The following is a 12,823-nucleotide window of genomic DNA, read 5'->3' as shown; positions in this document are numbered from 1 at the left end:
ATAACCCTTAATTAGTTAATATATAAATGTCCTTTGTCCATATTTCACTATTTTTATTTTCTTTCAATGATATTTTATAGATGAAAAATTTACCTAATTTCCTTCATTTGTAGACAAACAATTCAATATGGTAAACACTGGTATCTTGAGAGATGGGTTGCAAAATTCAGTCATTTCCAGGAAGTCTTCAATGATGTGTGCACTGAATTGTGGGAATCCAAGCTAAGTAGGTTTTCCGAAGCCCAGCAGCAGGGTAAGTCAGTTTTATGGCCTATTACATCTTAGGAACTGAAAGGGATCTTCACCTGCTAAATCCAGATCAAACACTTCAAAGCAACACATCTACTAGCAATCTGATTTCTGATATAATAATGTTCCAAAGATAACAATGGAAACCCCTCTTCCCATCCCCTGGAATCATATCATATTTTAGGTTACAGAGTTACCAGGCATTTTCCAGTGCTTTATATAAATTGTTCTACTAATCTTAAAGATGATCTGGTTACAAACATTTTTAGCAGGCACTTTTCATACATGTCATTTTTGTTTTTTCACATGCCTGTTTTTCAGACTGGCTTGCTAAACAGCCAGCTGTAGAATTCCTGGAGTTGTACAGCAGCCTCATCCTTGAAACACTGTTCTCATGCAAGGAGATTCCCTTTTATACTGAAGGCCAAACATACAGCTACCAAAATAGGAGTTATTAAAGAAAAAGACTCATAACCTCTCATGAGCTGTGACCAATCTGATCAGACAACGTGCCAAAATGTATTGTCACACTGACAATCTTAGGGCAACAGAAACAAATAAGAAAGTAAGAAAAGAAAAAAAAGACTCAAGCCAAGGGGAAAACACACAACCAAGAAATAACAAAACCATATTTCAACTTACTGCAACCTAGACATTATTCCCTTCATAAAGTCAAGGTAGCCTTCAGAATTTAAGACATCAGGGCTCCTGTCAGGAACAGGGTTGAAAGACGACCCTGGGAAATTTCATGAAGAAGCAAAGTCGTATTTTCTGATTCACTGGTTACGTGAGAAAACTCTTACAAATTAATCTGTGGACAAAGTAATGCTAATACTAGGAGGTCTCTGCTGACCTGTTTGATGCTTCACTGGAAGTTCAGTCCTTTCAGAAACATAAATAAGCGTTTCTTCTTGCAGACTACAAGCAGAAAACCTATTGGTATCTGTCCCAGTCCCACAGCCAACAGCAGATGATGGGTTATATGGGACTGTGACACCACTAACTTGTTCAAAGGATTTACTGAATACGGTCGCAGCGGTCTTAGCCAAACCATGACTATTAGGTTTAGGCAGAGATTGGCTGGTTGTTAATGTAAGTCTCTTTAAGGAGACAAGCTCGAGATTCTCACTTTGGGCTCTCTGAGTTTGTTTTCGAGCAAAGTAATCTTTGCACGACTCCCCTGCAGTTTCTTTTTCTTTTCCTCCAGTTTTGTTTCCTCCTGACCGTCTCTGAGTCTTTCCTACACTTGCCTTGTTACTACAATTTTGACTACTGTTTGATAAACCCGACTGGCTAGTACTAGACGCAGCCCTGGAATAAAATCCCTCGTCAACTTCAGATATCTCCATCAGTTCTTCTTGACCTGTTAATTCTGTATTTCCTAAACAAAGAAATAACAAAGATTAATTAACATTAAGCATTTTAAGTAATTGTTTTTTCATGATTCATACCAAATCAAGTATACTTTAAATATTTAAATTTTAGCAAAATATGTAAAGCAACAGATTACAGACCAAAATCAAAGGATAATCAAAACATTCTATAAAATGTCAACAATAGCTCATTATAATTAAATAAGAGTAATTTAGAGTGTATTAAACGAAAAGCATGCCATAAACCACACCCCACTGTGTTTTTAGAAAAAGGTCTCTTACTATTCATGCAAAAGATCAGAAACAATTAGGAAAAATACCACACAGTAAAACTAGAGGTAAACTCTCCCCCAGTAGCAAAGCAGTGTAAAATCAAAGATCATACCAAGGAACTTTTTTAAAAATAGTATTAAAATATTTCAAAGATTTTTTTAAAGGTTGCACTACACATTCTAGATTATTTTACTAAGAGAAAAATATACAGACCATAAGCATCACAAGCTCAAACTTGTTAAAATTCTTTATACATTCTCCTTCATATCAAAGATGGCAAAAATACAAAGATAAGAAAGTAATTTTACATCTCAAAACATAAGCAGAAAATTATTTTGGAAGCAATTTTCTGCCTCATTTTCATAACTGTTTACTCAGAGAGCAGAGCTACGACCATTCCAAAGAGCATTAAGAGTCATTGAGAAACTGTGGTACATAATTCATGCATTTTGATTAGGTGACATGCAAAATTTTTGTGACTGTGCAACTGTTGCTTAAAACATGCAGCAGTGACCCTTTGCCATGAGGTACCTTGGAGTGCAGCTATAAAGTGCTCTGCTAAAACTGCACTCTGCCAGGTGAGTTTATTCCATCCTCCATCATTTTTCTTACAGATTTTTGCCTCCTGATCTCTGGCAAGCCTTTGCTCTCAGTTCTAGGATCTGTGGTTGTTTCCTGTACACCCTGTATATGCTGAGCATCAATCTCTCCTAGTGTTCTGCCTTTTTCCCCATTCCCGGTCCTCTCTCCGGCCACATTTGTGACACTAATCTCAGGAATGACAAGGATGCCCAATTCAGTAGTATCATTATTGTTGTCAGGTTGCTCTAGAATTGAAGATGATAAGACAAAATGATGGCTGAAAACAAAACAAAATAAAAATGCAAAACAAGAAAAGCAAAAAGATCCAAAACAAAAATTGGACGAGTGAATGTTAGGTGTTAAGCCAAATATTTGCACTGTAGAAATTCCCATAATTTACCATACTCTGACAGCACTGGAGACAATGGGGTCATGTTCTTTAATTTCAAATGACAATGACAAAACTCAGAGCATCAATTAATGTTCTGTATTTTTTCACACACATATTTGATGTGGACTATGAAACAGAAATTTTTTTATAGTTTAAAATAGAATTTCTATTATTTTTAAGAGAATATTGTGACCACTTGAACTTATGTCAAGCTTTAGGCAAACTTTCGAGGATTTATAGCCAAAACTTTAGCTCTTCTTAACATGAGGAACCAAGCCAGTTAGGAATTCTCCTTGCACAATTTTTTTATTAGATTACACTGAGACTGCCTTAATAAACCATGATAATGGAAAAATGCTTATGCACTTATATCATGGTTAGTAATGCTACAGGTATAGTTTTTGTTTCACATACCAACCATCTTGTATATTAGTAAATATTAATGTGGCTGTGACAAAATTAAACAGTCTATTCCTTCAGACTCATACTAATTCCATAAATTTAGGCTAATTTGTAACCGTTCATTACTAAACTGGAGAAAAATAAAAATGGATTTGGAAAAACAAATTGGCTATTGGTCCTTTATTCTGAAAATGGTCATTTGGAATCGAATGAAAAGGAATGAAACTCCTAACGAGTTAATACTTGTAGACATTTTATTGTGTCTCAAATCACAAAGCCATGGTTTATTTAAAGTTGTCAAGGAAATGTCCATAACAGATGGGAAAAAATAACATGAATATGTCTACCATGGACCAGTAATGAAAGTTAAAGTTCAAAACACCATAAGACTATGTAAAAACAGTATATACTCTTTTAAAATGTAGAACACAAATCTGTGTGAGGGACATTACCCACTATTTTCAAATATTTTTCATTTCAAGGTCTCCTGAATGGTGCTACAACATGTGAAACAGTAACAGGCAAAAGTCTGGCGGCCAAAACCATATGTTCCTGTGGGTGCCCACTTTGCTGTGCATCTTTAAGTACTACGAATGCCTGGCTCTCACCCTAGACATTCTGATTTAAATAGTACGAGGTATGACCTGGGCACTGGGATTTTTAAAACTTCCCACATGACCAATGTGCAGTAAAGTTTAGAACCACTGCTCTATTCTGATTCTTTCAAATTTTGAAAACTTAAAATGAAAGTTATTATGGATACCCTGGGTACTCCATACCCAGCAGGCACATGCACCTCCAAAGGTCCTCAAAGCTTCATATTGCCCTGCGCTGGTAGGCCAATGCGCTGGTATATTAATTTCCCAATTAGCTAGTGCTTCATAAACTTTTCTTTTAATTGGGGTATAGTTGCTTTACAATGTTGTGTTAGTTTCTGCTGTACAACAAAGTGAATCAGCTCTATGTATACATATATTCCTTCTCTCTTGTACCTCCCTCCCACCACACACCCCCCATCCCACCCACCTAGGTCAAAACAGAGCACTGAGCGGAGCTCCCTGCACTATACATCAGGTTCCCAGTAGCTATCTGTTTTACACATGGCAGTGTGTATATGTCAATCCCAATCCCCCAGTTCATCCCATACCCTCTCCCCCACCGCATGTCCACACGTCCATTCTCTACATCTGTGTCTCTATTCCTGCCTTGCAAATAGGTTCATCTGTACCAGTTTTCTAGATTCCACATATATGCATTAATATACAATATTTGTTTTTCTCTGACTTACTTCACTCTGTACGACAGACTCTAGGTCCATCCACGTCTTTCGACTGAATACACTCTAAATGAAATTTTTATTTCCTAGACAGACCAAAGCATGTTGGTGAGGTAGTATGACATTGCTACTTCTGCTTCCCTAATAGAGGTTTAATGAGACTAAGAAGTTCCAAACAAGCCCATTTCCCATTGCTAATAGTTGTCTTCAATGTGAGGGCAAGTGACACAACACTGTAAAGCAACTATACTCCAACAAAAATTAATTTTAAAAAAACAAAAACAAAGTAAGGGCAAGTAAAATCTGAGGTAAATGCCAGAGGCCACTGCAACTGAGAGTAAAATCAGCATGGCACTGTTGGTGACAACCAAGAATTGTCCATTTACACTGCAGAAGCAGTTTCACAAAAGATCTATTAACGGGATCATTAGTCCAAAATAGTTATAAACTGTTGAAATTATCCAGACATAACAAAGTCAATGATTACTAAAATTTAACAAAATTTTAAAAGATAAGCATAAGTAGCCTAACAGAATAGAGAACAATCTACTACACTGATTGGCACTAAATAGTTTTCTTGAGAGTGTTCACATATATTATTCAATTATATTCTTAGAATAATGTGTTGGTGCACCTCTGAAGCAGGCAATTTGACTCCCATTTACAGACAAGGAAACTGAAGTTCAGAAAGAGTTAAAACAACTATTGTATGGGGGATCTAAACAGTATAACATACTATAAATTCTAACTCTTCAACTCATTAAAGTCAATTTGAGTTAAATATTCTCTTATAGAGATTTTTCAATTACATTTAACTTACTGGCTTAGATTCCTGGCCATTTCATAGAAAGCAAATAAATTACTTGGCTGAACACAGAGCAAGAGCAAATAAATCTCTAAGAAAACCTAAATAAGTCATAACTCTCAAGGTTAATTTATTTTTTTAATTGAGTTTATTTTTTAAAAGATGTCAATGAAAATTAAAATGGTGCTGCAACGTGAAAATATAGAATTTTGCAGGAAAAACTAGAAAATGACAAGAATATTATATAAAATAGCAATAGGCAAATGGATTGCTAATCACATTCACTGGGATAATGGTAAAGATCTGTAATCCAAGAAAAAATAACATTAATTTTTTTTAATCATGAAATTAACTGGCATGTGGAAAAACAAGATATGTTTTTCCACAAGCAAAAATCTTTAATTCATTTATGTATGTTATCACTCAAAAATGGTAAAAACCACAAAACTTTTAAACTGCTTATTAAAGTAAATTCATAGAAAGAAAAACATGTAATTCTGCACAGAGCTAGAAAGAAAAGAAATATAATTCTCAGGAAAATTACAGGATAAAGAAAGATAATTACATAGCAAACATCTGTTATGTTATCTTGCTCCCTATTATTTCTCCAACTTCTTCCCCTATATAATTCTGTGATCCAATCCCCCTACACACAACTTCTTATTGGTCTTACTATTCTCTAGGCCTGGAATGCTCTTCCCCACATAGCTACGTGGCTCACCTCCTTACTTTCTTCAGGTCTTTTCTCAAAACCTTCTCAGTGAAGTCTTCCCTGATCATCCCATCAAGTTTCAATATTCCCCATATTTCATATGCCCTCTTCCCTACTTTGTTTCTTTTTCTTCTTAGCACTTCATTACTTTCTAACCTACAATTATTTATCTTGTCTACCAGATGTAAGTTCCATGAGGCCAGGGATTTTTATCTGGTTACTGCTGTATACCTAGCTCCTAGGAAAGTAGATTGCATTAAGTACGTGCCTAATAAACATTTGTTTGATAAATTGAACGAATCTCCAGTTATGAGGTGAAATTATTAAAATAAATAAAGTTGAAAGACCATAAAGAAGGAATGAGAAAGGTAAGCTGGGAATGTGTTACTTGACTTGATAAAATGAAAAAATAATGTATAGCATAAAAGAATTTTTAGGGACTTCCCCGGTGGTCGAGTGGTTAAAACTCTGCACTTTCAGTGCAGGGGGTGCAGGTTCAACCCCTGGTCGGGAAACTAAGATCCTACATGACGGGTTGCATGGCCAAATAAAAAGAATTTTTAGATGGCAAAGAAAAGCAAAGGATTTTTGTTTTAGAAAAGTGTAGTAGCTGCCTCTAAATGTAGGTTTAGTAAAATGCTTATTAACATCAGAAAGACTTTTTATTTTTAAATCTATAGTTCTTTTATTATGTTATCCAGAGGATAAGAAGAGAAAGTTATTCTTTCTTTAAAAAGACCATAAAGGAGATGTTTTAAGGGAATATAAATGCATAAGAAAACAGAATCTGCTTAAAAGCCCAGAACTTAAAATTTTATGCAAAATGTGTCATGATTGTTCTATACCTATAAAAAAACAGTACTTACATTTGACTTTAAATAATTTGAAAAGTTCAGAAAAGATCCAAAGAGAAACTTCTCAGAGAATATTTTATTTGTATAACCTCTATAAATAGGTAATATTCTCTCCATGTACAGATACGAGGAGAGTTAAAGAATACTTTTAACAGACATTTCCAAATTGATTCTCAAAGCCACTCAAATCATTTCTCCCTAGAAAATTTCTTCTGGCTTTGAGGGAGAAAAAACAAGTGAAACAAATTGCAAATATCATTAAAACTGATCATGAAAAGTTGTGATTTCTCTCATATGTAACTTTATAATCCCAAATATCTATTCCATTATGTCAGTCATGTAACTCTTTATCCTAGCTTTAGCTTCTATTTTTTCACAGCTGCCCTACTTACTAAAAATGACAATTTAAATAAAGGAACAATTTATTATTCACAGAATTTACACAACTCTGTACTCAGACTGATTCATAAGTCTAAAGGAATCTGGAAAAAAAAAAAAAGACAATCAAGGTGAATCCAAAAAAACAACAAAAAAAGAAAGGAACCTGGTTATGACCTAAGACACTTGCAAATTCATTTGCAAAATCAATAAAATAAGCTGACATTAAAAAAAATTAATCTGTATCATACAATTTTGACATTAATTATGAAAAGTATTTTAGAGTAGACCCCAGAAGAAAGTCATACATATTCCTTTACAATTTATAAGATATATTTTAAATGTCATAAAATACCTGAACAATTTCATATTACCCAGTTTGATGTTTACAATTCATTCTATTCAATGGAAGACAAATGTTTTCTATATTCATTAAGCTATTCATTGCAGTGTTATCCATAATAGCAAAAAGTTAGAAACAAATTATTTAGCATATTAAGGAAATGGTTAAGTAAATGCTGGAATATAAACTCAATGTGGTGTTATGTAGCCATTAAAATAATGGGACCTACTAGAAGAACTTGGGAAAATGTTTGACAGTGTTAACAAAAGCACAGCATGTAAAAAAAAATTAATTAGACCGTAACTATGAAAAATACATATATGTATGGAAAAAAAAACTGTAAAATGGTAATTGTTTAAATACCGTGATTATAAGTGAATATTCCTCTACCCAGTTTACTATCATGTTGTTGCACTGTTTTTCAATAAAATAAGGAAAAAAGAAGTAAATTGCTCAGTCTATATTATAAATTTATCATTTATTCACTTATTCATGCATTCAACTATTTCTTGAGCACCTATTACGTGCTAGACATTGTTTTAGACTCTGGGGATACAATGGCCAACCAGACAGACAAAGACACTGCCCTCACAGAACTTACATTGTAGTATGGGAATTAAGTAAACAAGGGAATTTTAGATAGTGGAAAATGCAATGAAGAAAAGAATAATGGGAAAGAGTAAGCAGGGTAGTGGGGAGAAAGTCTACTTTAGACGGGTGGTCTGGGAAGACCTCTTTGAGGAAAGGATATTTGAACTGAGATCTGAATGATGAAAAAGCACTGGCTACACAACAATGTGGAGGAAGAGAGTTCAAGCTGGCACTTATTAATAATTCAAATCTTAGCTCAAATATCCCCAATTCCTAGTACAAAGACCCTAAGGCAGAAATGGCTTAGAACGTTGAAGGGTTAGAAGGAAAGATGAGAGTGGTCTTCAAATGAGGTCACGGTGGTAGGTAAGACATCACCAGGGCCACCTATGCCATAATACAGAGCTCAGACTTTTTTCTGATTGCAATGGGCAGCCATTGACAAGTACACAGATAAATTATTCGGGTACTTTATTAGCATTCTTTATCAACAGAAGTCACATCTGTATAACACAAAATATTGAGCACGAAGTGTGCCCTGGGTTAGAAAGAATAGCACTGTAACAGTCCACAGCCTGGGCCAGTAATTTGCAAGGCAGATTAGAGTAAAGTAAAGCTGCCATAGAAACACAGAATAAGGTCCTGGCAGTTAAGGAGCTGCACTCTGAGCAAGAACATGAATTACTAAGATTTAGTAATATTAATCCTGAAGCCAGAAGCAGAATTTCCAGGTAAGAAAAGAGCAGCCTGGGTCACAAAGAAAAAACACAGTCTGGACAAGAACAATTTATTTACGGACACACTGGTTAGGAAATATTACCAGATTCCTTAAGTAAGAACAGGCAAGTCTTTAACTTGTGTATATAGTAAATGACACAATTCTCCTTATCGAGGTAAATTCAATTACTTGCAATAACTTGTCATCTTTATTAATCTCAAGTATAAAAAAAAAATCTCTTTGAGAACTGCCAACACTGCTGCTGGATCAGGTGAATCCTCCATGATTAAAGATCCTCAAGACCAGAGAGACCAAAAACAGGTAAGCAACATCTACTAAAAAACTATCTATAAAAGCTTATTTCTTCCTCCGTGCACATTGTACAAGAAATGCTCCTTAAAAGGTTGGGGGAAGGGTAAAGCTCAATAATAAGTAACAATAATAATAAGTTCCTTAACTACAGCCAGAATTATATAAGGCATCCTTAGTAAAAAAAAAAAAAAAAAAGTAGAACACAGTCATTTACAAACAACAGTTTTTGCCTCATAAAACAAATAATTTTAACTATCTTGCTTCTCTGTAGAAAAAATTACTTCATTTTATCTAGAAATAAACTAAGATTTTTTGTTTGCTTCTAAAGTTGGCCAGAATTCTTAAGACTACCGTCTTCCTCTTTAAGCCTTATGTTCACATGTGTCAATTGTATTTTAGCTCTCTGGTCAATATGTCCTTTTTCTTTGTGTCACCCAATATTTTCTAATATATTATTTTGTCTTCCATGAGTAAAAGGTCAATATCAAAAATGTCAGTTAAAATTCATGCAATGCTAAGTTTGGTCAGAAGGAAATGCTTATTTTTGGTTCTAATGTTTTATCATCTATATTGGGAAAAGAAAATTTGTTCCTCAAACAGCATTTTAGAATCTAAAAATAATGGAGCTTCTCAAAATGATTTTTTCTAAATTTCTTTAAAAAGTTTAAACAACTTTTAAAATAAAAACATAAGCATTATAAATTTCTAATTGTACATGTAGAATTCCAATAGCCAATTCTTTAAAGTTTGCTACTTTTGAGTTTAAAATTACCATTTCTTCATTTTTCAAAATGCTTTTATAACTATCAGCAATTTTGTTTTTCCTCAAATGCTTTACTTATAAAGTCATAAAATCTGATTAACAAAATAAATGTTCCGTGTCAAGATTTATGGCATTTACCTTCTGCAGTATCTAGAAAGACTAGGTTAAATGTTTTGAAATATTTACAAATAATCTTTTTTTAAAATATTTAACTAAAATATACCTCTTATAATTATTCCAATTTGCTCAACAGTTAGAAAGTTATTAATGTCCTATTTATCAATATGTTATTATATGATAGAAATTATTAACATTTTCTAAATCAATATCCATTTTTTAAAATAATCAGTTTTAAATTATTTCCCAACATGAATTGCATCTTTTTATTGTTCCATTTCTTATCTCATCTAATAAGTGAGTCCTAGCTCACTGGGAAAACTGAAACAAGTCACATTTTTTGTCATTTTTTAAAAATATAATCACAGGTATCTTTGAATTTTATTATAATCGTTTAAATTTATTTAACTACCTTGGCATCCTTTAAATAGGAACTTAATGCTGAAAATGCAATAAACAGCTGTAACAACATGAAACTTCACTTTCTTTAGATTCACTCTATGTAAACTATATTTTGTTTCATTTTTCACTTAAACATTCCATACAATTAATTAAATACTCTAAAATTCTCAGGGTACTGATTTGGTATTACTAAGTTAGAAGACTTAAAAATATATATAGTATTTATTTTCCATTCTTTTTCACTGCTTAAAACTCTGTACTCTTGGATCTCCTAAGTCAAAATAATGATATGCAATATTATAAAAATAAACCATTTAACATATTCCAGGACCAAAAGCAGGGCAAAATTCAAAGAATCTAGATTACAAATATTGCTTTTATTGTTACACCTACCTGTTGCAAACAGTTGTAACCGTACATAAATGAGAATACAAGTTCAATCTATTCTATTTACCTGTCAATTTGGGATTGAGACAACAAGCATTAAAACAACTTTCTAAAAAATCCTGACTGTAATGGTGTTATACATGTCAGATAATAAAGTACTATACCTCAGGGCTTTAGAAATTACAAAAAAATCATTAAACTGATCGTTACTATTATATCACATATGTATACTTTTTTGTTTGATATTACACTCAAACTAAACATGTTTGTCTCAAATTGAGGAAAGCCAATGAAAGGGTTGATCAATCACAGGATGATCTGAATAGCAAGCTGGCTAAAAAAAGCTTATCAAGAATACAATTATTGGGGCTTCCCTGGTGGCGCAGTGGTTGAGAGTCTGCCTGCCGATGCAGGGGACACGGGTTTGTGCCCCGGTCCGGGAAGATCCCACATGCCGCGGAGCGGCTGGGCCCGTGAGCCATGGCCGCTGAGCCTGCGCGTCTGGAGCCTGTGCTCCGCAGCGGGAGAGGCCACAACAGTGAGAGGCCCACGTACCGCAAAAAAAAAAAAAAAAAAAAGAATACAATTATTGAGCAGTTAATAAAACAAAGTAAATAGTTTTAAATTAATAAAAGTCAGCCTTTACAGAGTGCTTTAAAGCATACCAAAATGCTTTTCACTGACTTGTCTCACTATCTCACAAATACACAAGTGGAAAAAAGGTGGGCAGTAATAAAGAATTAGGATTTCACTAGATAAGACTTTTATCAGATAACTAGTTGGCAAAAATTATAAGCACTCATTATTTGCAACAATAACTTAATTAGAGGATGTTTATGGAATGGGTATTTCAACAACCATTTTAAAAGAAAGGAGGAAAGTTGTTACATTGTTCCAAGTATAGATAATTTTTTAAAAAGTGGAAGAGTGAGTCATAATGGTGGCGGTGGTGAGGAAAGAGACAAAGAAAAAAAATAGCAATTAAATTTGCTCTGGGAGAGGAGAAGGAATGGAAAAGTACAAGGAAATAAATAAGTATAGATTGTATAATAGAATCTTGTAGAGAATCATTCAGGGATTTAAGAAAAAGGGCTCTCATAGCTGAAATGGTAGATAATTAAAATAGCTTTAGAAGCAACATTTAAGAATAACTATAGAACAGAAGCATAATTATAAAGAAATACCTTCTGTTTTCCTTTCAGTTCTGTTTATTTTTTAAACGTAATAAATATTTAAGAAAATAAAACTGCATTTTTATTATTAATTTTAAAAATTGATTATTTCACTGTTTTATCTTATTTTTCTTATTGGAATTTTCATTTTGATTCTTGTGACGGTCATAATCTACTCACATTCTTCTCTTACCTTACTTAATGCTTTTTAAAATCTTTATTCAATTATTATCTTTCTCTAATTGCATTTTACTTTCAAATTATGACTTCTAAATAGCCCTCAATCTGTAGGTGGCTCAAAAATCTAGGTTTAAAAAATACATACTAAGTGAAACACAATATGCTTAAAATAATTAACAAGTCTATATAAATATATATAAAGCTATTAATTCTGAAACTATGACCCTTGAAAGTCAAAAGCAGCAACTCTACATTGTAATTTTACTTTCCAAACATATGTATTGACATGGAATTATGAATTCATTAAACCTTTCTCAAAAATTTATACACAAAGTTTAAAAAGTCTGAAAACACAACATTAAGTTAAGCCATGCCAGTACAATATTAAAATAATTAAGTGAAAAGTGGGGAAAATCAGGCAAACACACTAGTTCTCAAACACGTCTCTCCAAAACAATACTTCAGCTGAAACCAACCTTTCTTTAAAAATCACCCTATTTAGTCACTGTCTGATCCGAATTAAAATTACAGGGCCTTGCGACA

The 12,823-nt window shown here is 33.3% G+C and overlaps 1 protein-coding gene across 2 annotated transcripts in view; it reads right to left on the bottom strand.

Annotated features, from left to right (window-relative positions):
* Window positions 1-1,055: 1,055 nt before the first annotated feature.
* HYCC1 (hyccin PI4KA lipid kinase complex subunit 1) overlaps window positions 1,056-12,823 on the bottom strand; it is a 41,817-nt gene continuing 30,049 nt past the window's right edge. The window contains exon 10 of one of the 2 annotated variants that reach the window (XM_065884017.1): window positions 1,056-1,630. In XM_065884017.1, coding sequence (XP_065740089.1) covers window positions 1,056-1,630 — 575 coding nt within the window. Of the gene's footprint in view, window positions 1,631-2,453; window positions 2,723-12,823 lie in introns of those variants that run through there. The other variant, XM_065884019.1, reaches the window with a different exon arrangement.

Source organism: Phocoena phocoena, chromosome 9, assembly GCF_963924675.1.
Source record: "Phocoena phocoena chromosome 9, mPhoPho1.1, whole genome shotgun sequence".
Classification (NCBI taxonomy): domain Eukaryota; kingdom Metazoa; phylum Chordata; class Mammalia; order Artiodactyla; family Phocoenidae; genus Phocoena; species Phocoena phocoena.
The sequence above is the reverse complement of the archived record's forward strand: the minus strand, read 5'-3'. Positions and strand labels throughout refer to the sequence as shown.